At 42.2% G+C, this 26,803-nt stretch overlaps 1 protein-coding gene across 1 annotated transcript in view; it reads right to left on the minus strand.

The window, feature by feature from the left end:
- The window catches only part of grik4 (glutamate receptor, ionotropic, kainate 4), a 95,137-nt gene extending 75,474 nt beyond the window's left edge, over positions 1 to 19,663 (minus strand). Inside the window, exons 1-3 of the mRNA XM_055660773.1 lie at positions 19,298 to 19,663; positions 6,089 to 6,217; positions 1,095 to 1,259 (exon numbers count right to left, since the gene is read on the minus strand). Of these exons, the coding sequence (XP_055516748.1) occupies positions 1,095 to 1,259; positions 6,089 to 6,164 (241 nt within the window). The 5' untranslated portion in view covers positions 6,165 to 6,217; positions 19,298 to 19,663. The remainder of the gene's footprint in view (positions 1 to 1,094; positions 1,260 to 6,088; positions 6,218 to 19,297) is intronic.
- Between the last annotated feature and the right edge of the window lie 7,140 nt (positions 19,664 to 26,803).

Genomic DNA, 26,803 nt, shown 5'->3' on the forward strand with positions numbered 1-26,803 from the left:
GGGATCGCTGGTTGGCGCGGAATCGGTGGGACGAAAGGGCCTTTTTTTCCCGCGCTATATTTCTAAAACCAATATTAAAACAAATCTTGCACAGACAACATGGCTGTCTTTGCCAGTTGCTCAGTCGAGTTAATATTTCATGGCGAGGCTAGATTAATGCCAGCAGTTGCGGTCACATTTTTAGCTTCCCTCATTGGTGACATCATTCGACTTGTTGAAGGAGTTGAAGTTTGCTCAATAACATCTTCTGTGTGGGCTACATTAATGGAGACTTAACACTGTGCCACGTCCAATTACATCATCAAATCACACATCAGCCCGACTGTTCAACAGCCTCATCACATGCAAAGGCTGACACCCATAATATATATGCTAAAAGTGTTGTCAATTTGGTTTAATTAACAATTAAATTATTTTAGGTTTCATGCAGTCATATAATATTTTATAACTTACATTAAATTAAATTCTGTTTAGTACTAATTATAATTAACACCTTGCAGGCAGAAAGAACATTTCAGAGGTTATAAAGCTATAACTAGAACATAAAAATGTAAAATTTGTACGTTTATCTATCTATGTGGGTGTCATGTCTCATAGGCAGCAACTAACAAAATAATTCTGCTTCTCCATATTCAACAAACGAGGATTTGCCTTTGGTGTGTGCTTTTGTTCCTATTTGTTCCAATTAATAGATGCAACCTGGTTAGACATGAAGGTTGTGTTGGATTACATGGCTAGGTTTTACTATCCTGATCACACTAAGAAGCTTTGGCCCTCAATATTCTACCCTCTAAATATCTTTCTCAGGGAAGGTATGTCAAAAACTAGAGGGCATGGGTTTCAGATGAGAGGGGAAAGATTTAAAAGGCACATGAGCGGCAGTTTCTTCACACATAGGGTGGTGGATATATGGAATGAGCTGCTGGCGAGGAAGTGTTGAGGTCGGTACAATAACAATATTTAAAATACATTTGGATAGATGGGAGATTAAAATATGTGCCTCTAAAAGGCAGGCAAATTATTATGTTCCACACTCAGCCCAACCCCGTCTTTCTGCTGAGGTGAGAGGAGACCAGACCAGTTCGGGTACCTACTGGTGTCTGCCGTTTCATATTCGCTGTCCCGCAGCAGTTCAAACAGGTCAACCTCCAGCCTTGCCTTTTCAGATGGATCCACTCTGTTGTTGATGTGGGTTTTTGCAAGACTAATGGCAAGTCTTTCTCCTCGGCTGCATTCCATCGGGTCGTCCAGAATTGCAGCTGGAAACACACAAATTTCACAAACTGATCTCAGTGACCCTTCTCTCATCATAGGAAGCACAAAGCATAAAGGAACCAAGCTAATGTGGGGAAATAGTGTTCAAGCATAGCTTAGCCTAAATCATTTGAATGGGGATAAGGTTAGAAACATAGAAAATAGGTGCAGGAGGAGGCCATTTGGCCCTTCGAGCCTGCACCACCATTCATAGTGATCATGGCTTAACATCCACAATCGGTAACTCGTGCCTGCCTTCTCCCCATATCCCTTGATTCCGCTAGCCTCTAGAGCTCTATCTAACTCTCTTTTAAATTCATCCAGTGATGTAGCCTCTACTGCCTTCCGTGGGAGAGAATTCCACAAATTCACAACTGTGTGTAAAGGTTTTTTCTCATTGCAGTTTTAAATGCCCTCCCCTTTATTCTTAGACTGTGGCCCCTTGTTCTGGATTCCCCCATTAATACTCCAGATGTGGTCTCAAGGCCCAAGGCCCTGTACAACTGCAGAAGGACCTTTTTACTCCTATACTCAAATCTTCTTGTTATAAAGGCCAACATGCCTTTAGCTTTCTTCACTGCCTGCTGTACCTGCACGTTTACTTTCAGTGACTGGTGTACAAGGAAACCCAGGTCTCGTTGCAGTTCCCTTTTTCCTAATCTGACACCATTGAGATAATAATCTGCCGCCTTGCCCAAAGTCTCACATTTCACATTGACAAAGTCTCATAAACCTCACATTTATCTACATTAAACTGCATCTGCCATGCATCTGCCCACTCACTCAACCTGTCCAAGTCACCCTGCAACCTCCAAGCATCCTCTTCGCAGTTCACACTGCCACCCAGCATTGTGTCATCTGAAAATTTGCTAGTGTTACTTTTAATCCCATCATCTAAATCATTAATATATATTGTAAATAGCTGCGGCCCCAGCACCGAGCCTTGCGGCACTCTATTCACCACTGCCTGCCATTCTGACAGGGACCCATTTATTCCTACTCTTTGTTTCCTGTCTGCCAACCAATTCTCTATCCATGTCAATACCCTATACCATGTGCTCTAATTTTGCCCACTAATCTCCTGTGTGGGACCTTATCGAAGTCCAGATACACTACATCCACTGGCTCTCCTTCATTTTACTTGTCACATCCTCAAAAAATTCCAGAAGATTAGTCAAGCAGGATTTCCCCTTCATAAATCCATGCTGACTTGAACCAATCCTTTTACTGCTATCCAAATGTGCCATTATTACTTATTTAATAATTGTCTCCAGCATCTTCCCCACCACCGATATCAGGCTAACTGGTCTATAATTCCCTGTTTTCCCTCTCGCTCCTTTCTTGAAAAGTGGGATAACGTTAGTTCCCCTCCAATCCCCAGGAACTGACCCTGAATGGTTAAATGGCTAAATGGCTTTCACAAAAAGGAGATGGGATGGAAGAAGATAGGAGAAGATGACCCTCCTGTTTCTGCAGCTAAGTAACACGCATGAGCATAGTCAAGGTTATGGGAGAATGTGAGTTCTGACCACATCAAAGTGCTATACCAGGAAATGAGACACACATCAAGCTGAGAAAAGGTGACCTGTTAATTCTTGGCCCAAATCACTTAATGCCATTTTGATTATGGATAGTTTTCATTCAAAAGCTAAACCGAGAAGGTAAATGCCCTGTCTTTTTCACACAAAAGTTGAATTGAAAACTAGAGGGCATAGGTTTTAGGTTAGAGAGGAAAGATTTAAAGGGGACTTGAGGAGCAGTTTCATCATACATAATGTGGTGGGTATATCGAACGAGCTGAGAGAAAGTGGGTGAGGTAGGTACAATAACAACATTTAAAAGACAGTGGACAGTACATGGACAGGAAAGGTTTAGAGGGATATGGGCCAAACTAGGGAAGAAATGACTATCTTAGCTGGGCACCTTGGTTGGAAGGCAAAATTGGCTGAAGAACCTGTTTCTGTGCTGTATAACTGGGACTCTTCATCTTCTTGTTGATGGCTATGGTTGTACAATCATTCACACTAGGGTGGGCTTTTAATCCGTGTGGAAATTTTTGAATGGTAACTTGGGAGACCTGCCTAACGGCAGCTAGAGATGAATGTGAGGGTCTCTGCTCCTTGCCTGGGAGAGGTTGAGGAAAGCCAATGCTACCTGGTGAGGATGAGAGGGGAAGCATTAGATAAGAAACAAATCTGAAAATGCATGTGACAAAGTGAGAGATTAAGTCACTGAAAGGGGTAGCAAAATATTTTGACAGAGAAATAGATTGAAAGATTAAAAAAAGAAAGCTTGGTTGGTGAATAAAGAAAAAAATCTGGAGAAAGAGATAACAGACAAAGAGCGAGGCAGTGATTAAACTGTCTTCTTACTGATTCCCCCCCCTCTCACACCTATCATTGCTGAACCTACAGTGGCTCCCAATCAATACAGGTATTAAAGTTCTCAACCTCAAATTTAAATCCCTTCACTATACCTCTCCCTATCTCTGCAGCCTCTCCCAGTCTATACTTTAGAGATACAACGTGGAAACAGGCCTTCAGCCCACCGAGTCCGCGCTGACCAGTGATCACCTCCGTACACTAGCACTATCCTACATACTAAGGACAATTTACAATTTTTCACCAAAGCCAATTAACCTCCAAATTTGTACGTCTTTGAAGTGTGTGAGGAAACCAGGGGCACCTGAAGGAAACCCACGTGGTCTCACACGGAGAACGTACAAACTCTGTACAGACAGCACCCATAGTCAGGATCGAACCTGGGTCTCTGGCACTGTAAGGCAGCAACTCTACCGCTGCGCCCCTGTGCCAGCCCAGTCCAACAACACTTGAAGATCAATGTATGCCTCCAATTCTAGTTTCTGCAAAGACATCTATATTTGCTCCATCAATGGCATTAATTCCTTTATCCAACCAGTCTAGAATTCCTTTCCCAGACACATCTGCCTTTCTATCGTTGCTCCATAAAAACTAGCCGCATTTCATGATTGTGTTAACGACTGACGTTATTTCCTTCGATGATGAGGGGAGGGGGGTCAGTGGAGATTTGTACTCTAAAATACATTAGATGTGACATTGAAGAGATGTCATTGTAATGATTCCAAGAATAAAAAGGTTAATTTATGGGATGAGATACTGTAGACTACCTTTGTATTCCCTTGCATACTCAAACATAAAGTGATGATTCTTTGGCATCATTAAAGTAACTGATAAATCGATACGGAAAGAGACAGTGGATCCTGGAGGAGTGTGCTCTACAAGGAGGCATGACTATAAAAGTATGGCATGAATGTTCAAGGGCCATGTCAGGAACAATTCTGTAGTGTAATGGAAACATAGAACTTCCTCTTCAAATATCTGGAAGACTAATCATCATTTTAATACTGGATTATAAGATATTTGTCAGACAGAAATAGTATGAAGCAATGTACCAAAGGCAGGTGTTGGAGGCAAGATATAGACTGATGTTATCTAACTGGATGGTAGAACAGGCTTCATGAGCTAATCCTATTCCAACTTGTCACTGAAATAGAATCAAGTTCCTCAGGACAGTAGAAAAAATGTAAAGGGAAGGTTTTCTTCTCTTACTACCGACTGCAGTGCAAATAATAATCACAGATAAACTACAGTGCAAGGCTGCAAAGATGTAGTGGGGGAAGAGTGGAGAAATGGAAGGTGGAGGATTACTGATGGGACCCTCAGATGTAGCAGGAACTCAATACTCCCTATAAGCAAGATCTCTACAAAGTAGTCCAAAGCAACTTCCACCACCCACATTATGTCAACGGAACGGAATCATTTTACAGCACATCCACTAACATCCTGGATGTTCTTGCTGAAGAATTGATATAACCTGGTGTTATTTCTGGATCAGTGGGTGGGTTTCAAGGTTTATTAGCCCTCCTCTCCAATTCTTCCCAGAGCTAAGATCAACACAGTGCCAGGCCAGAAACTGCACAACACATGCAAGATGTGGGCCATTCAGTGCACTTTCCACTTGTGACTTTCCAAAAACCTGGGAGAATTAATATTTTCTTCCATAGAGCTCCAAATGACGAAGGATTGTTAGGGATAGTTCCCCACCAGGGGCGCCGCACGATTGGCAGCCCCGCCAACGGTCTGTCTGTATTTTAGTCCTAAAATTTTTTTTTTAGTGTGTGTTAAAAGTTAGTGTAAATGTTCTCCGGTTTGTTTATGTGGGGGTCAAGGGAAACTTTTTTTTTCAGTTTCCTATCTTGCCGGAGATGCGATTATTTTCCAGATCGCATCTCCGGTCGCTCCGCGGTCGACCATCGATGGAGCTAGAGGCCTCCTGGGACTGATTTGAGACCCACCATTGGGCGGGGACTTAACATTGGAGCTGATCCCTTGCCTGGAATCACTCCAACTGTGGCTTGTGGACATACCATCAAGAGCTCGCAGTCTCGGGAGAGGCTAGTCGGAAACTCCAACGACACAGAGGCTCGACCAGCCCCGACCCGGGGTTTGATCGTCCCGTGCGGTGGAAATGACATCCCCCTAATGCAGGAGCAAATCGACCCAATGCGGAGTGCCCAAACGTCACGGGCTACGGGAGTCAAGATCGTCCCGTCAACGGAGGGCTCGAGCTCCCGACCGCGGGAGAACATAGAAGGGAAGAGATTTGGACTTTTCTTCGCTTTCGATCACAGTGAGGAATGTGGAGGAGTCACTGTGGTGGATGTTTATGTTAAAATGTAATTTATGTGTTCCTTTGTTTTTTATATGTATGACAGGCTTGGTAAATTAAAATCCTTGTATGTTGCAAAACATACTTGGCTAATAAAGTATTATTGCGATTGTGTGAGACCTACCCATTCGGACTGAATTTGGGAATTCAGAACTTTTCCTTAAAGATAAAAACATCAGCAATATCAAGAGGTGCAGCATTTTCTGTCCTTCCTCATGGAGATTGTTACTTGATCTGGCCGGATCCCAGCCACCTGGAACAGAGAAGAAATGAAGCTTTGAAGGAAATAACACAAACAATCTTAACTGGTACATTTCCCTATATGCCTTTGGTTGAAGGTGAAGACTGGTGCTATTTACAACTGGCTTATTTTTGCCACGTGTACCGTGAATCATGTTTCAGAGGTACTGGCTTTACTATGCCATCTCAGAAATGCCAACATGACCACTGGAACTTTAAAGTACAGCATAATCTGGTTTTTTTTTTTAACCTTAACAGGTCCAGCAATAACAGGAGGAATCTCAAAGAAATATTGGGCCAATGTCCAATTTGATTTTTTTATAAATCATTTGTGAAACTGGGAATGACCTAAGTGTAGATGGACACAAAAAGCTAGAGTAACTCAACGACAGACAACATCTCTGGAGAAAAGGGAATAGGTGACGTTTTAGGTCGAGACCCTCCTTCAGTCCGAGAGTCAGCCCTGACCCTCAGTTTGAAGAAGGGTCTCGACCCGAAACGTTATCTGTTCCATGTTCTCCGGAGATGCTGCCTGACCCGCTGAGTTACTTCAGCTTTATGAGTCTATCTTCGGTTTAAACCAGCATCTGCAGTTCCTTCCTTCACAATGACCTAAGTGTAATGCTTTAATATAGATTGCATTAACAGGAGGTGTTGGGGGCCATGGGAGTGCAATCACAGAGGGTCACAAAGACACACAGCGCAGAAGCAGGCTCTTAAGCCCACAAGTCCATACCAACCATCAACAAAACATGTACACCAAATCTACATGAATCCCTTTTATATTCTCCCTGACATTCTCATCATCAAACTCCAAGTTCTAACACTCACCTATAGACTAGACACAACCTACAGTGGTGAATTAAGCCACCAAAGTGGATGATATTTCAGGTCAGAACCCTTTTTCAGTCTGAAATGATGTCTGTTCATACTGATCTGAATTCCTCCAGCAGTTGGTTTATTATTCAATCTTGCTTGTTTTCTCACCTTCTCAGTTTTGATGAAGTCTTATAGATTTTGTTTTCCTGTCTGCAAGTGCTGTCTAACCGGCTGACATTAAATATATCTTCATTTCATAACGCTCAGTCTTAAAGATCAATGGACCTGAACACTGTGTTGACTGAGAATATACTCTTGGTAATAAATAGACACAAGGATCTACAGATTCGGGAATCTGGCATCAAGCACAAACTGCTGGAGAAACTTGGTGGGTCAGGCAGCATCTTTGGAGGACATAGATAGGCAACGTTTCTGGTCGCGAACCTTCCGCAGTCTGAAAAGGGGGCTCCGAACTGAAATGGTGCACATTCATGTCCTTGATTCATTCATTCATTCATTCATTCGAGAGATGCTGCCTGACCCACTGTTACTCCTGCACTTTGTGTTCTTCTCGTGGTAAAAGTGTTTAATTGATTTGGTTGATAAGATGATGGCCAATCCATGAATGGTGAAGGGGTTGAAATCTCCACCTTATGCTTCTGTAAAAGATAGGAAGAATGTGAAAAGTGGCAGCTGGTCAGTCGGGGGATAATGAAACGCTATCCTGAAGTGGAAGCTACAGACAGGGGATCTAAGTGTGAACTAAACTCGCGGAGGACCAAGTTAGTGATGATACTTTCTCTTCAACTCCTTTTGTTGGGATTGTGCGAAAAGTATGAGGTGTTTACCCCAAAGGAGACACAAAGTGCTGGAGTAACTCAGCGGGTCAGATAGCATCTCTGGAGAACATGGATAGATATTGTTTCAGGTCTGGACCCTTCGACGGACTGATGGGTGATGTTTCAGGATGGGGCCCTTCTGATTACCCAGCTCTTTGTACGTTGAAGAAGAGTCCCGACCCACAACATCACCTGTCCATGTTCTCCAGAGATGCTGCCTGACCCGCTGAATTACTCCAGCACTTTATGTCCTTCTTTGTATGTTGACCTGCTGATTGAAAGGTTATGCGGTGACAAAATTCACATCGATAAAAATACATAAAATGCAGCAGTTATTCAAAATTTGAATTAAAATCAAAGAAAGTGCTGGGAATATCTGACAGCTCAGGGCAACATTTATGGAGAAAAAGAAACTGTGAACCTTCCAGGACAATGATTCACTGAAGTTTTTTTTAGTCACTGACTGACACCGTGGAAACCTGATGGAGTACCGGCTACCAAAAGAATGCGACTGAAAATGTATTGCCATTCGTTGCCAGTGCAGTTCTCTCTTGATCGTGAAAGGATGAGATGGACTTGAAATTTGTCCAGAGTCTCAATGGTGTAATGGGTTGGGCCAGTGTTGGAGGTTCATACCTCCATAGGAACTCACCCTCTTGGGCCAGGGATGGAGGGAGTGGTGAAATCAAAAGGAGAATGGACAGTTGCATTGAGCAGTGGCTGAGAGGAGTGCTTTGGGGTCAGGAGGTGTCCTGTTAAAGGGGAGTTTAGTTTAGAGAGATGGAAACAAGTCCTTCGGCCCACCGAGTCCATGCTGACCACTAATCACCCATTCACATTAATTCTATGTTCAGACTTCAGAGATACAGTGCAGAAACATAGAAACACTAGACTAAGTGGTACCCGTTGGGTCCCAGCATTACACGGGAGGGCTGGTCACCAACGCAATATTCCACCTCTCCACCAATTCCAATACTGCTCGCCAGTGGGGGGGGGGGGGGCTGTCTGTTGCGGTAGTATGGGTGTTGCGGGCTGAAATACTGGTTTCCAGAGGGCTAGTATAGACATTTTGGGCCGTACGGATGCTTAGGCAGGCATCCAACTGTTGCAACGATTTTAAAAGCCAAGCCAAGGCAAACAATTGGGCTGCAGCCACCTGAAACCAAAATTCATTTTGTGAACACAAACCTGTTAAAAAAAGGCGAGACAAACTATTGGGCTGCAGACACCCAACAACCAAAATTCATCTTGTGAACACAAACTTGTTAAAAAGGGCTGCAGCCACTTTACAGCCGCATCGAGGGGACTCACTGTGGAGTAGACGTGCGTTCAATGTTATTCGCAGCTCAGAGAGCCGTGACCTTCTCGCTTCCTGGTCTGGCAGAGACTGAGAGAGGCACGACACTTCCTGGTTTTATAGTCCCTCCTCCTGCCGCCAGTGGGGGCAGCAGAGAGAATGGGGAATTTTGTAAAAACATTAATATCTCTCTCATTTTTCATCGACGGAACAAATCCTCCGCACTCATACGGCGGAGGGGGGCTCTGAGCGAGGTGGCCAAAAATGACGGCCGTAGGTGGCGGCGTTCTCTTGGAAATCGCGGCACAGTCGGCCTAAAGCGGTCAAGATCAGAGATTTAGTAATATAGATAGAAAATAGATGCAGGAGTAGGCCATTCGGCCCTTCGAGATAGCACCGCCATTCAATATGATCATGGCTAATCATCCAAAATCAGTACCCCATTCCTGCTTTTACCCCATATCCCTTGATTCCGTTAGACCTAAGAGCTATATCCAAACTCTCTCTTGAATACATCCAGTGAATTGGCCTCCACCACCTTCTGTTGGAGAGAATTCCACATTCACAACTCTCTGGGTGAAAAAAGTTTTCCTCATCTCAGTCCTAAATGGCTTACCCCTTATTTTTAAGAATTAAGAATGAACGATTGCACTGATCAGTGGCAGTGAGGAGAGCCATGGGGTCAGGAGGTGTCCTGTTAAAGGGGACTTTCGTTGAGCGATACAGCATGAAAACAGGGTATTCGGCCCACTGTCCAAGTGACACTGATCACCCATTCACATCAGTTCTATGTCATCCCACTTCCCAATTCATTCGACACATTGGGGGAAATTTTACAGCGGCCAGTTGTGACGTGGGAAGAAAAGAGTACTCGGAGGAAGCCCGTGCTGCCACAGGGAGAACGTGCAGACTCTGTACAGACAGCGCCTGAAGTCAGGATCGAACCCGGGTCTCTGGCGCTGTGAGGCAGCCACTCTCCCTACTGCGTCACTGTGCCGCCTGAGTTGTATAGAGAATGGTCAGAGGATACATTGTGACTTATTCTGTGATTTTGTCATCTCTTTGATGTCTTATCCCAACCAGGCGAAACTCATTTCAGTACTTGCTTCAGTCTAATTTCCCACAGGGGCCCAATTTTACATTCAACCTATCTTCCAGGAAGATTGGTCCAATATAATCTGCCAGATTTCCTGGTCAGGTCGCAAGGTTGCAACCTGAGTGGAGCTGACTGCACCATTAGAGGCTGTGCAGCCTGCATACTGCGCTGGTCTCCGCCACCCATGCCCATCTGTCTCTGTACCTTTTATGAATAATTTCATGGGCGAGTCGACATCTGGGAAAAGTGATGTTTGCACTGACCTTTCAAAACAGCGCTCATTCTAGCCTCATATTATTTCAAATTGATTTTAAAACGTAGAAACAAAATATTACTCGTTTAGAAATACAAAGCTGAGCCCTTGGGCTGATAAAACTAACAGAGAAAACTAACTGGTCTTCAACCAGAAGCAGCTTTGGAAACACTGCCCTTCATGTTCACTTCCTTTCTCTCTCTCTCCCTCTCTCTCCGTGCAGTGACAGTGTGTGTAAAGACAAGGCTATGACTAATTTCCATAGCAAATCTCTTTGATGACATCACATTGAACACCTTCTGAAGAAATGCAACATCCATTGCAATCCCCTTGCCGACACGGCTTTACTTAAAAAATGCAATTAAGTAACTCAGGCATGAACCATCTCTATAAATCACGATGGATGTTCAGAGTTAACCCTTTGCATTCCTGGTACAGAGCAGGGCTCGAGATTGACTGTTGGGTGTATTTGTTCTGGCTTTCACTCTTAAATCTGCAATAAAATTAAGAAACTTATAGAAATATGTAAAACCCCAGGGGTAGCCTGCAGAGAGGAGCAAAAAAAAACACAAAAAACTGGAGCAGTCTAATTGCAGATTTATCATGGAATAAAAAAAAAAATATGCAGGTTCTATCACTTTCTCAACTGAAAGCGTACTTCGACTGAGCAATCTGCTTTGTTCGGGCCCAGGTAGATCAGGAGCAGCCAGGGGGCAAACTCTCATCTATTTTTGTGGGTGGTGCCATCATCCTGTCGTGAACGCAGAAGCATTGGAGTCAGCCCCATCACCCGCCGAGTCCATGCCAACCATCGATTTCCCATTCACACTAGTTCGCTGTTATCCCACTTTCGCATCCACTCCCTACACACCAGGGGCAATTTACATGGGGGCCAATTTACCTACAGACCAACCCGGGTCTCTGGTGCTGTGAGGCAGCAACTCTACCAGCTGTGCCACCCATAATATCACTGATCTCGGAGAAAACTGGTTTATGAAACATTCCCTTCCCCTTTCAGTACGAGCAGTAGCGATAGTTTCCATAAAGTGAAGACAACATTAGACCACAAGGATTAATCCAAGTTATTTTGTAGTTCATTAGAAAATATTGGCAATAAATGCAGGCCCTGTCAACACAGCTTTTGAAGCACAGTACAGCAGTAACAGTCCATTTTGTCCAACTAGTCAATGTTCCACCTGCTCCTTGTAGGCAGTCACAGATAAAAAGCGCATTGATGACAGAAATGACTCCATGGGTTCCAGGGCACTGAATTGTCCAAAAGGTAAGGTAGACAAAAATGCTGGAGAAACTCAGCGGGTGCAGCAGCATCTATGGAGCAAAGGAAATAGGCAATGTTTCGGGCCGAAACCCTTCTTCAGGCTGATAGGGGGTGGCGGGGAGAAGGAAGGAAAAAGGAGGACTTTGTCCAAAAGGTAATGTGGATTCAATCAAATCTCCAGTGTTTATGTTTAGGTTTGTTATTGTCACATGTTCCGAGGTCCAGTGAAAAGCGTTGTTTTGCGTGCTATCCAAACAGCTCAGATATTGTGATACATAAATACAAACAAATCAAAGTCAAGTACAATAGATAGAGCAAATAGAGGGAGATTGGATTCTATGCCAAATATCGTTCTTAGCATTGTGATGCTCCCAGAAATCCAGTGGACCTGTGCAACCCAATCACCTGGAGGTAGCTGGTCACTTGAAACAATTGATTCCTCTGTCAGATCCTCAATACACACACGGAAACTAACTGTGACTCAGCACGTAATCATGATGCCAGCCCAAGGGCAGCTGATGCATATAATTTGATCACCACGGACCCTCTGACAGCAATGACAACACCATATGTTGTTGCTCATTTACTTCCTCTTTGATGGTCTAGCCACACCATCGCAACCCAGGCTGCTATTATTCTATTAGCATTAGGTAATTATATCCAATTCACTCGACTGTATTGCGGGCACGCTGGTGGGACCTTACATTGTATCTTGACATCCCATCCAGCAGACATCGCATCCTTATCTTGTTCGTTCTGGAGTTTGTCTTCTAAAATTACTTAATCCTATAAAGAGCCTTGGCATGTTTTATTATATTAAAAGCAGTAGATAACTGCTGGTTGTTGCTGTTGCTAAATCAATTACTCATTGGAGACTAAGCATTCTACGTTCAACGCTTATCTTTCGGCAGTCAGCCCTTCTCTGCTGCAATGCTGTATTGAGGAATACCGTGCCTCCTGAAAGTTCATATCCAGTCAGTAGCGTTAAATACACTGTACGGTTGTGTCAGCACAATGGTACCCTGCTTCCAAAATTCATTCCTCTGAAGTCAATGGTGTCAATTTCAGAGGCTGAGAAATAGTAATGCAGTAAGTGTTTAGGGCTTGCATTTAAGAATGAAGTTTCAGGCATTTATGTGCCGTGAGCCTTGGAAAATGGAGTAAATTTACTTTCTGTTATCTTGTAATAGGGCATCTTTACTTTTTGTAATGACCTCAGTAAGTCTAATTTACAGACAGTGAAATGACATTGATAAGTCACTTGCTTTATTCAATAATGTAACTGCATGCAACCATGAGGTATGATGTGTTATACAGTACACCTGATGGTAAGCTTGAGCGCAGGAGACGAAGGGGTGACCTTATAGAGGCTTATAGAATCACAAAGGGCACAGATAAGGTAGACAGACGCATTCTTTTTCCCCATGGCAGGGGAGTATAAAACCAGCAGGCACTTGTTTAAGTTGAGTAGGAAATAAATTTAAATGGGACCCGAGAGGCAAGATTTTCCCAAATACGGAAGTGGGTTTGTGGAATATGCTGCCAGTGGAAATGTTAGAGGTGGGTACAAGTACATTTAAAAGGCTTAGAGGAATGTAGGCCCAACGCAGACAAATGGAACAAGCTCAGAAAGGCACCGTTGTTAGCATGGATGAGTTGGGCCGAAGGGCCTGACTCCATGCTGTGTAACTCTCTGAATGTCCATGTGGGTATCAATTATTCGTCGAATCACTTGACTACAGGCTAACGCTTGTTCTCCAATAACCACAATTAAAAAGAAATCTGTGTACTTTCTCAACCAAGTTCCTTTGTACGTTAATTGCTGTCAATCGATTGCTCTGACATACCGATGAAACATGACAAAGGATTTCTGTAAGCTGCTCTAAAAAATCTGAATCAAAAGCTTGCAAATTGTCCATGACAAGTTGCCACAGAAATAAAACTTCAATATTGCATTGTATGCCATCTGTATTCTCGCTATTTCAGACAATATTTTAAAAGTTATGAGTTTCCAATAGTTTGCTGCCAGTCAACTTGCATTATGCCTTTTTATAGAAAGGAATATTGATTTTTATATATTATCCACCTTGTCTTTGGTATATGGAATCCAATTTTGAACTGCACACATGCTACAATAGCTGGCAAAATAGTGAACAGTGAGGGGAAGACTACTTATAGAGTCATACAACGTGGAAACAGGCCCTTCAGCCCAACTTGCCCACACTGACCAACTTGTCCCATCTACACTAGTGGTACCTGCCCGTGTTTGGCCCATATCACTCTAAACCCATCCTATCCGTGTACCTGTCCAAATGTTTCTTAAACCTTGTGATAATCCCTACCTCAACTACCTCCTCTGGCAGCTCATTCCATACACCCTTTGTGTAAAAAGGTTGCCCCTCGTGTTTCTATTAAATCCCCCCTCCCCCTCCCACCCTTCCCCCTCACCTTAAACCTATGTCCTTCACAAGCAGTTTGTTAATCAGGTGAGCTTGGCAAACACATGTCTGGTGCAATTCTATGTGTACGTCCTGAGTGATGTAATTCAGGACAAACGGCAGGGTGGAATGATATACAATGCACTACGCTGCAGTGAATTTTATTGCAGCTACAGGAGGAGAGGGTGCACATTCGGAAACCTTTGAAGGTAGAAGAGCAAGCTAATAAGGTAACTTAAAAAAAGATATAACACCTGTGTTTTTAAAATAATTCCACAGAATAGAAATACAGGAAGTTTGCAAATCACTGATTGCACTGATACTGTGTGTGTCATGCTGGCAACTAAAGTTGATACTGGGAACAAGGGGGTAGACACAAAAAGCTGGAGTAACTCAGCGGGTCAGACAGCATCTCTGGAGAAAAGGAGAAGGTGACGTTTTGGGTCAAGATCCTTCGTCTATCTTCGGTTTAAACCAGCATCTGCAGTTCCTTCCTACACTGGGAACAAGTGGCTTGACTTATGTGGAAAGATTGTATCTTGAGTTGCCCTATATAAAGCAGAGACATTTAAAGGGGGAAGATGTTGGTGCTCAATGTAAGATTGTTTTGTTGAGGAAAGAGGAATAAATGAATCTCTGTGATATGGTCAGTAGTCAAATGTTGTGGATATAAACTAATGATAGAACATAAATTAGCATTATCAACTATGTCTCCGTTGGTACAGAATGGATTCACAGCCCATCTCTTAGAAATGAGAACAAGTGTGCAGATAAAGATTCCAGTGCAATACTGGGAGTACGACATTGTTAGAAGGATGAAAATTTAAACTGAGTCAATGGGTGTGACAAGTCCCTCAATACTATTTTGAATATCAAGGGAGTCCTCAGTGAATATCAAGTCCTAAGACAAGACAATTACTCAATCAACTTTACAAGACTACTTCACCACTATCCAACTGTCTGGTGTGACCTTGCCATACAGTCATTGACAGCTGCACTTCCCACTTCTCAAATGACAACAAAGGCATCATTTCAGAAATACATATGGGACATGTTGGGAGACATTAACAATGCCACAGAAATACAAACATTTCTTTCTTGTCGTCTCATTTCTCCTCTCATTTCTCAGAGGGTGATGATACTTCAACTGATAGAGTAATGGAAGCAGATTTGATTGATTGAAAGGCAAAGCACTGAAACAGGCTCTTTAGCCCATCTTGTCCACACTGACTGTTGATCTCACACCAGTACTAAGCTGTGCCACTTTCACATCCACTCAAGAGGCAATTTACAGAGGCCAATTCACCAGAGCACCTGGAGAAAACTACTCAGTAAAAGGGAAAATGAGAAAAATAAATACCAGAGGTCAGGGCCCAACACAGGTCTCTCGTGCTGTGAGGCAGCAGCTCGCAGCTCGACACTGTGCCACTCTGCTCTGGGAGAGAGTCATGGAGCTGTGCAGTACCAAAATGGGATATCATATCCACGCTGACATTTCTGCCCTTGGAAAGACAAATGGACAATTTGGACTAATATGCCAGGTTAACGGGTAAAACCTGGGCCAGATTTACTTTTTTCGCAGAGCTGACGGAGAATCAAGAGGCCTAATTTGTGAGATCTCTGGCTCTTTTATAAATATTCTATCAATTTGATATGCTTCCAATCATGTGCAAACGATTTCTTGAAAAATATGGTACTAATTATGCTGGTGTCATTAATCATATTGATAGCAATGGCTTTGATAGCACAGGCTACTCACATAAAATCATGTTAGAAATGATGACTAAACAAAACACTCTACATTCCAGTGGGATAAAAGCAGCATAGTCATGAAGAAACCTCTGCTCCAACACCTTCTTTTCTAATTTCAGATGGATGCGAGGCAACTAGACAGGGCACAACGTTCTGCAGTAACTCAGCAGGTCAGGTGGCATTTGAGGAGGGAGTAGACAGGGAACATTTTGGGTTAGGACACTTCCTCATAATTCACATAGACTGAAGAAGGGTCCCGACCTGTAACGTCGACTATCCATCCCCTTCTCAGATGATGCCTGACCCACTAAGTTCCTCCAGCACTTTGAATTGTGCTCCAGATTTCAGCACCTGCAGTTCCTTGTTATCGTGATTTGGGGCTGCAACACCTGGCCTCCACATTTCTTCTGTTTCCAGGAACTAGAATTTTCCTTCTTGACCCCTTCTTGTCTTATTTTGATAAGACTTTGATGAGTTCCTTTGAGTTGGTGCCAAGTGAGTAGCATTCTTGGTAAGTGACTGTTACATAATATTACCAACTCATCAAAATAGCAATGATAATTACTCAACTTTCCCCCAAAACTCAAACTTATTCTACACTAATATTATTCATCATCACTTGGTCAACCTTGAAATTTCTTATCAAACACCATTAACTGAGCCCAATCATTACAAAGAAGGCAGCAACTTAATTAACAGGGGATCACATTGAATCTATATTTCACCTTAGTTTAGTTTATTGTCACAGTGAGAAGCTTTTGTTGTATGCTATCCAGTCGCTTACAAATTCAACACGAATTGCACAAACTTCTAATCAAAATTAAGATGACAAATGTAAAGAAAAGTATAAGAGATTATTGGAGCAATAGACAGCTAAAAGATGAACTGCAATGGAAAGAAATGTGAAGCACAAGAAATATTGTGGAAAATGAACAATGTTGAGTTGATGAAGATAATGGAAGATCTATGAAATCTACAAATGCATTAAAACGCAGAGTTTGGTGAAATTGTACTAAATATTAGCTTGACTGCAGTTAGAGTATTCAGTGTACAGGTGCCTCATTACACAAAAGATATTGGAAATAATAATAATAGTACTCATAAAGGCACTCAATAATTTTTTTTTAATTCACCAGGGCATAAAAGGCTAAGGCAGAAATCTGTCAGGTTCGTTTAAAATTATGAAAGAATGATTAGCAAAGTTTTTGTTTGCCAAAATGTCGCAAAAGGATTATTATTACAAAAAACAAAAACTATACCTCAGCAGATATTTCAATGGCATATCAATAGATTTATACTTCAACGGGTAATTAGAATTTAGACCGTTCTAATGCAATATTGAATAATCTGGAGGACAACTGGCCATATATTTGCTTTGGGAAGAGGAAATGGATTATGGCGGATAGGTGTGGCTAAGGAGCTGGAAACACAGATAATGCCAGAGAGGTGAACATTCTCCTCCCTACCAAATTCAAAGATGATCTATTAATCCTAAATGGAGAAATCCACATTTGACCACCTTTGACATCAAGACTCAACTTTCCCTTCCTCAATTCATTTTCTTTTCTATCTCTTTACCTTTTTTACTCTCTGCCAGTATGCGTTTTATTTTACTTGGCCCTACTGACCCGATCTTTCCTTTCCCTCTATTTGTGAACTTAAATTGAATTTTCCTGCCTTGTAGCTAACCGGCTCAACTCAGATCAATGCTGGGTATTCCTTTACACTTCACCAGCTGCTGCAAAAGAAGCTGGAACAACGTGCAACTTATCCAACCCAAAATTATTAGAAGAAAGTTCAGAAGTATTGGGCTAGTGTTTAAAATAAACGGCAAGTATTACCCTCTGTTCCAAATAATTAGACCAATGAGATAATAAACATTTCTCTTGCTCATTCAAGATAAAGGTAGAAGTATTATTTCTGTAATATATAAAGTATAATACTTGGCGGTACCTGACTACAACTGGATATATTTATGAATGTTGCCAAAACAAGTAACCAGGAACAAACACATCTAAACAACTTGCAGAAGTATAGTAAATACTTATTGGGAAGATAATCTTTCTAGGTCACTGGAGATTAATACAGTTGCAGACTAGTTCATGTAACTTTACACCAGAGATCATTGTGATTTAAAGGAGGATTCAATGCACTTAAAGATTATTTTTCACTACCCCATGGATATATGCTTTGGTTTAATTAGAAAAGAAACATGTTTATTGTTATTCATGACTCTGTAACTACAGAGGGCTGTAAGTTTCATGATTCACAATGACATCTTTGCTTTGATTCCACTAATGTAAATCCTGCAAGTAACCTCTCTAACAACAAAAGAAGGACCAACATTAGAAATTGTTGACTTCAATATTCTAAAGATGGCAGGAGCCCCTGCAGTTCACTGTCACACAAGGCAACCCATGGCAGATGCCAAGGCCAGAATGGTTTTCAGTGAAGACATCAGGTGCAATAAACCAGCCTTCACCACCACCCATCCACTCCCTCTCCCTTCAGTCCCAACAGCCCCCACCACTTCCATCCCACCCTCTTGCCACCCCCAAGGTCCCCCTCATCGTCATCTCGTTCAGATAGCAATGCTCTCTTCATCCCCAGTCACGGCCGGCAGGAAAGCATGCACCAGCCTGGCACAAAAATAGTAAAACACATCAACACCCAAAAGTGCGACATGTGCAGATGACAAAGAAAGTCTGACATTTTATATGTTTTAATGACAACGTCATCTGCAACAGAGATGACAACTAATTTGCGTTGGATAACATAATGGTGGCTCGCCGCTCAGTTGGCTGCATTGGGGCTTTTTTTTTGTTGATTAGCCCAGGGTCTCACAGCACATGTGCTCCCCTCGAATTGAAACGGGTAGATTGCTGAACGCTAGCTAACACACTGGCATCTCTAACGGATATGACGGCGAAGTGTGGCTGCAAAATTCATTCAAGTGCTGCCGACCTGGGAGTCTGATTGTACCCATGCGAATGCTCAGCCCAGATCACAACCAGAGGAGGGGACCCGGCACCGCCAGCCCAAATACACTGGGCAAACAATAAGTGATCCCGGTCGGTGCAATGTACCAGCTAAGCGGAATGATACTGCGCGCAACTGTCTACTTCCCATTAAAAACAGATTATTATCAGCGAGCTTTTTGAAGTGACCGAAATTATAAATTGCAGATACGAAACGGACAGCAAAGTCCCGGCCTCGCTGGCAGATTCCACGCAATTAATGGCAAGGCAACCCAGTATGAGACCAAGTCTTCCGAGAGGCAGCAAGTAACGCGTTCCGCAGTAAGAAACAAATCCACTCACCCACAGTCTCAACAGAACATCGACCCCTTTCAGAAAACTTGGACCAAATGGTTAATGAATGTTGCAAAGAGTTAATAGTAATTCCAATATTTTCTTCCGCTCTTGCGCCCTGGAATTGAATTGAGGGGAATCAGTCTGTCACAGACCACTCACGATAATAAAACGCCAAGCCGCAGTTTGTACAGACTATACAAGCGGCGGCCGCGTCCAAACATTAGCAAATGTGTTTGTACAGAGTGGAATTGAGGCAAAACCGACCGGCTGTAATCCCGGGTTAACATTCTGTCCAAACCGCGCCGAGTGTCAAATTAGGATTCAAGCGGCATAGGCGTCAAAACTACAGGAAACACTGCCCCTAAAGCCATGCCGGGGAAACACACGGAGCGGCAGGAGCTGCCTTTCCAATGGACCCGAGCGGAGGGCGATGACACATCAGCCGCTCTTCACATTGAGAGTAGCCACACACTCACCGCGCACGGCTGCGGTGGGAGGCGAGGGTGGGGAATGTGGGTGGGGAGAGAATGCAGGCTGGTGAGGGAGGGGGTGTGTGCTGGAGGTACCAGGGTCCAACCGAGTTTGAATCAGGATTAACAGGTGTGGGAGTGCAAGGAAGGCTGGCTGGGAAACATACACAAGGTCTGTCCAGGCAGGTGGAAAGATTTTCCATATGAAAGTCTAAGAAGATTTGGTTTGTTTTCTCTGGAAGGCTGGAGGTTGTGGGAATACCTGATAGTACATATAATGATGAGATGTGTAGACAGAACCTTTCCCCCAGAGTGGAAACATCAAAGACCATAGCTTTAAGATGAGAAGGGCAAAGTTTCAAGGAGATGTGCCTTACGATTTTTTACACAGAGAGTGGAGGGGGGATGGAAGGCATTGCCAGCGGAGGTGGAGGCAGCTAGGAGAGTGGTGTTTAAGAGGCTTTTAGATGGGCACATGGATATATCAGGAATTGAGCGATCTGGATCATGTGTAGGCAGAAATTAGTTTAATTTGGTATAGTTTAGTTTAGTTTTAGATATACAGCGTAGAACCAGGCCATTCGGCCCACCGAGTCCATGCTGACCAACGGTCACCCCATACGCAAACACTATCCTACACATTAGGGACAATTTACAATTCTTATCAAAGCAGATCATCCTACAAACCTGTACGTTTTTGGAATGTGGAAGGAAACCGGAGCTCCCGGAGAAAATTGATGCGGTCACAGTGAGAACATACAAACTGTACAGACAGCACCCATAGTCAGGATTGAACCTGGGTATCTGGCGATGTAAGGCTGCAACCCACCACTGTGCCACAGTGCCGCCCCTTGGCATCATGTTCACCACAAGCATTGAGGGTTGAAGGGCCTGTTCTTGTGCTGTACTGTTCTACGTTCCAAAGGGTATACCTGGTTGGTTAGGAGGGCGTGCAGGTTACTGCAAGTGCTGCACATGGGTTCCAGGGAGGTTGCTTTGGCATTTACAGGGTCTATTTGCGATATCACTGCTGTTGCAGGATGTGGGGAAGGTAAACTGGGAATAAGGGCGACCAGGATTTAAAGCATGTGCAAGGCTAGGAGAGTTGGCATCAGGGTGTGTAGGGTCCAGCAGGTTAGTGATCAAAGCAAGGCTGCTGAGTCTCCAAGCACACCACATAACAATCTGTGCACTTCTTATTACTCAGGAGCAGTTGAGGTTTGGGTCAGCTGTATGCTGTAAATTGCTTAAATCAGCATCTGTACACAAGAAGTCACATTTTACACAAATCATTAATGTAGAAAAAAGCAGAGAAGGTAGCTTGGCCAGCCGCTCTTCTGGGTATTGCTCAGCAGGTTGCCAAATGACAGTGCTAATTATGCTTAATTAATATTAGTGATTCATTAAAATTCATCTCTGATTAACATCACTCAGTTGTCATCTGAGCCTGAGGTCTAGTGCACTATAATTTCAGTCCTACTTTTTTTTTGCCCAACATGGGCCCTGGAGTGTCATTAAGAGACCGTGGATGCTCAGTCAAGTTGTACACCAAGAACTGCAGTCCTGGAGATACCATTCATTTTACACAAACTAAACAGAATTGTAACAATCTCAGCCATTGTAGTTGTGACCTAAACTCTTAGTGCAGAGGGACAGAGAAAGGAATGCGGAATAAGGGATTACTTGAGCACTGAGGTTAATACTCAGGCGTAGTATATAAACTAGTACATCTGTGCTGCATATAATTGAGCAAGTCTGGAACTCAAACCGATAAAGGGATATAAATAGAAGGCAAAAGGACTGTCCAAGGCCACAGTAAATTTGGATATTAATGGAAATAAAATGTTGTATTGAATTTCATCAAAAATAAGTTGGGGTCAGGGTAAATAAACTTTTGTTAAAAATGTTATTCATATCCCTGGATATGATTAATTGATTAATTAGGTATTGGATACTAATGTTAAAATGATGCAAATTTCATTGTATTAAAATCTGGGATATATAAATAATAAATGGGAGAATTAAATAATGAAATTAGGTAAATAAGAAACAAATCTAATTACCCGCAAATTGATTTTAAATCAAGCTAAATCAAAATTTAATCTAGATTTGAATTAACTATTATGTCTAAACCTAAGATGAGGACAATAAATAAATTAAAAGTGGAAATGGCCTTGCATAGACTGTACATCTTCCATCATGTCACAGAGTGCTGTAATCGGGCTAAATGGGATAGAATCAAATCTCTGCTGGTCACTCATTACTGGACATCCTTAAGGCACCGTGGACCATCTGCAGCAGCAACAGAATTGCCATCGAGTCGTACAGCATAGAAACAGCTCTTCGGGTCACAAAGTCCACGCTAATCATCAAGAACTCATGTACACATTAACATCATGTGTTGTGTCAGATACCAGCACTAGAGGGATGCAAGTCCTTTGAAGTATGGCACAAAGTGCTGGAGCAACTCAGCAGGTCAGGCAGCATCGTTGGAGAAAAGGAACAGGTGACGTTTCAGGCCACAACGCTTTTACAGACCCTGGAGTATTGTAGGGCTGGAGGAGGTTACTCTGATGGGGGATGTGTAGAGCTAGGTAAAGGCACAGAATAACTTGAAATATCGATGAGAAAGTAGGGACTGATCATTCAGGGGGTTGTTGTAACAATTCAGAGACCAGTGTACAAACCTTACCATGGCAGCTATGGAATCGAAATCCTGTTAATAATTTGGAACTAAAATAAAAGTTGGTCATTAGTAATGATGACCACAAATCTATCAGATTGTTGTGAAAACCCATGTGATTTATTGATGTCCTTCGGGAAAGGCGATCTGGTCAACTCATCCAGTCTGGCCTATCACTAATGTAGTTGACTCTTAAATGGCCTTTGAAAGCAAGCCATGCAGTTGTACCACAACCAACCATGTTAAAACAGAGAAGGAATGATACCAGGTGTCGAGATGGCTGCCTTCATTGTCGGATGTTAGAAATTGGACAAATGAGTTAAACCAAATTTGTCATTCGAGAAATTCCTTTAAAAAACCAGGGCACGTATAGAAACCCATTGAATTTTCAAGTAAGTTTGACATGTGGGCATAATCTTTCTTGTTATGATCTCGTATGTTTATCTGAGTAAGAAGAAAACTAATAAAGCTACATATGTATAATAATAAACGATGGATGTTAGACTGTGGCACATGTTTGTGATCTGCACATGTTCCTGATGAAGGGTCCTGACCTGAAATGTCACTTAGCCATGTTCACCAGGGATGACGCCTGAGCCATTGAGTTCCCTTTTTCACAGGTACACAGGTGTGGTGGGTGTATGGAACATGCTGCCAGAGGAGGTAGTTGAGGCTGGGACTATCCCAATATTTAAGAAACAGTTAGACAGGTACATGGATAGAACCGGTTTGGAGGGATATGGACCAATCGCAGGCAGATGGGAATAGTGTAGCTGGGACATGTTGACCGGTGTGGGCACGTTGGGCCGAAGGGCCTGTTTCCATACTGTATCACTCTATGACTCTATGAGTTACTCCAGCACTTTGTGTCCTTCAGGGAATAAAACCAGATGGAGTAATCTTCATTGACCACTGAACATGGATTTGACCAATTCCATCTCAAAAACATATGGGGACTGGTGTCTAAATTGAGATAGTTGTTCTGAGACAAGCTGGAACTCCCTTTCCAATTCCATTGTGAGAGTATCTTTGCCTGAGGGACTACAGTCGTTCAGGAAGTCACTCCCACCTTCACAAGATCAATTACAAATGGGTAATAGATACTGGTCTTGATGCTGAAAAGAAATATTTTTGGGAAGGCAGAAGTATATTGTTACATGTATATTAAAACTGGTGGCAAAAAGAGAACAGTGACAGACGGCCGATGCTAACCAGGCATTTAAAAAGTGAGATAGAACAATCCCAGCGAATGATAGGCAAATTAGTTTAATGTCAATGATGTGGAACATAATGGATACTTATTCAAATAGGTGTTGGTATGTATCAAAAAAGTGAAAACATAATAATCAGTGTGGATTTCAAAATAGGGTGGCATGCTTGACTAACCATACTGAACTCTTAGAAGAACAGAAAAAGCAAATTAGGGTAATGCAATAGACATCCTATAATTTGATTTTGAAAAGGGCTTCAATTAAGTATAATATATTAAATATGGTTAATGGTGGAAAATATATAATAAAGGGACAGGCAGTAAAATGGATGCACGATAACTATAAATCAGGACAGAAAAGATGAATTAATTCATTTGACTGGCAAAGATGGGAAGCAGAGTTTACAGGGATCTGAAGAAGGGGTATGAGTCTGAAGAAGGGTCCTGGCCCAAAACATCACCTATCAATGTTCTCCAGAGATGACTACCTGACCTGCTGAGTTACTGCAGCACTTGATGGGTTTTTTTTGTAAACCAACACCTGCAGTTCCTTGTTTCCACAGGGATCATTGTTGGGATAATTGACTGGAGCAAAACCTATTTCAAAGAAAGTGAACACTTTCTCCATCAAAATTGTCGCTTGGGAACTTTCATGACTCATCTAAATGGATCTTTTTGATGGATACATCCTACAGTCCTTGTATGTTTGATTGTGTTATTTTGGTGACTATATTTGTGCTGATTCGTCAAAGGAATCATGAATATGTCATTAGGTTCATTGCCAATTTCTGGTCTGCTCTCTATGTGATTCTTCCCTTTTCCTGACAACTCCGTCTCCATCTCAGGGACCATTTTCCACTCTAAACCGATTTCCCCCAATTATCCCGACTATACCCCCTGCTTCCTCGAAGGACTTCCAGTTACTTCATCTCTGCCACATCTATTCTGACGATGAAACTTTCCACACTAGTGGCTTTAAGATGTCCTTCTTTCAAACGTAGGCCCCCTGTAAATTATCTTCCTTGCAGATACTTGGAGCCAAAGCTAAAATTTCAAATCTGGACTACACTTGCAAAGATAATGTTGCATTTAGCAAAGTTACATAAAATCAATGTGGTTTGCCCATTTGGTCAGTGTGAAGTGTGAAGTCTTGAATGGTGACACTGTTGACCTTTGAACTCTGTCAGCTGATCTGAAACTTACCATCATCGCAATCATCTCAGCCCCTGAGGTAATGATGGAAACAACACTGATTGGTGGCAATGAGAAAGTATTGACTAATGGGGAATGAAGATAGGGGGGTGCTGGTAATCGTGAGGTGTTGACAAGAGACCCATTGTGAGATTTGCTTTTTACTGAAACTTTATTGGAAATTATATTGTTCCTAATATAACATCTCCAAAGCTCCAAAGCACAGATAGATGAGATGAAAAAAAAACTAGACTTTTGATGAAACAACATTTAAGTTAGTTGCTCAACTGAGTGAATGCCGAACGATGAATGAACATGTTAAATTGTATCTGTTAGATGTACAGCATTTCTTTATTTGTTTCCTTTAAATAACATTTAATATTGAAGGGTCATAAAGAGTAATATCCGCACGGAGAAATGCATTGTATTTTTCCCTCTGGAGAATTTGTTACTGCTGTTTCATGCAATGAATTTGAATAATACCTCTTAAATAAATGTGTAACATAAAATGAGTCACAGTTTAAAAAATGTGTTTCTCAGGGTGTCATCTTCTGAACCATGTTAAGTAATTATGACCCAATAAAATACACCACAAATCAATTTTTGGGTATTTCTTGGAAACATCTAACTCTCCAATAAAACTCATCTAATAACTAGCCTGATATAACAGTTGATCAAAGCATTTATCGCAATAAATTGTGACCGAGGTGATTAAATTGGAGATTATCTCATCTTAAATTGCTCAAATCCAATCCTTGATTTTATATGTCGAATGGTAATTTTATATGGCAAACATTTATTTATATTCCTGCACGTTTTGCTTATTTATATTTCATTACAGGGTGAGGCTATTACTGGCAAGGGGTTCTTCATTGCTTCATTTCAATGTACTCATGTGAAGATTGTGTTAAACCTCCTTGAATTGCTACATTTAGTGAAGGTACTGATGGTCATGGAATTTCAGGGTTTGGTCGCAGCAGTGATAAAGGAATTAATATATTGGAAGATAGACACCAAAGGTAGACACAAAATGCTGGAGTTACTCAGCGGGTCAGTCAGCATCTCTGGAGAGAAGGAATGGGTGATGTTTTGGGTCGAGACCTGTCCTCAGACATATTGGATGGTCATGCTTGGCTTGCATAAGTTATTGTGCTGGTATTCCTGCCCTTGTCTTTCCAGGTGGGAGGTTTCACAGGTTTGGCTGTTGAATTAACCTTGGTAAATTCATGGGTGCACACGACAGTATGTGGGTGCTGGAGAGACGGAATGTGTAAGGTGGTGTATCCTGTACTAATCAGATGGGTCTGCAATGGATCACGTTGCACTTAGGCAAGTGATAGTGCTCCACCACATTTCTGATTTGTGCCGTAAAAATGGTGGGGCAGCTTTGGGATACTCGTATATCGCCATCTACTATGTATTGCTCACAAAGGCTAAATTTTGATGCTGAACTAGAATTCAGTAAGTTGAATATTTTGTAATGAGTGTAATTAAACTGAGCTTTCTCAAACAACGAGCAAAGTGACTTTTAATCTATATCCATTATGTTTTCAAGAAGTTATGGAAACCACTCGCATGAAACCATATATTTTCTGGGGAATCTCCAAGTTCTATGCATTATGACAAGTTAATAAATCCAAGAAGCTGCACTGAATTGCCATATTTTGATAAATGTACACTCAGTTATCATTTTCAATGTCAATTTATTGCAGAAAAAACACTTGCTTAATCTAGTCCTTTTTGAATAAAACGGGAACAGAGATTTTTATTGCACATATTACTTACAGTTAAATATCTCCGTTTCTGGATTGTAAAGCAGAAGACCTGCTTTAATTGCCCCAATTTCATTGCTTGTGATTCTGACGATATGGTAGCATATGTGTACATACTGTCAGACAGAATAATGATCAGCACCTTTTTATGAAGCAAGTGGGAGCTACATCTGCAAAATGCAAAGT

This window comes from Leucoraja erinacea, chromosome 32 (genome assembly GCF_028641065.1).
Source record: "Leucoraja erinacea ecotype New England chromosome 32, Leri_hhj_1, whole genome shotgun sequence".
NCBI lineage: Eukaryota > Metazoa > Chordata > Chondrichthyes > Rajiformes > Rajidae > Leucoraja > Leucoraja erinaceus.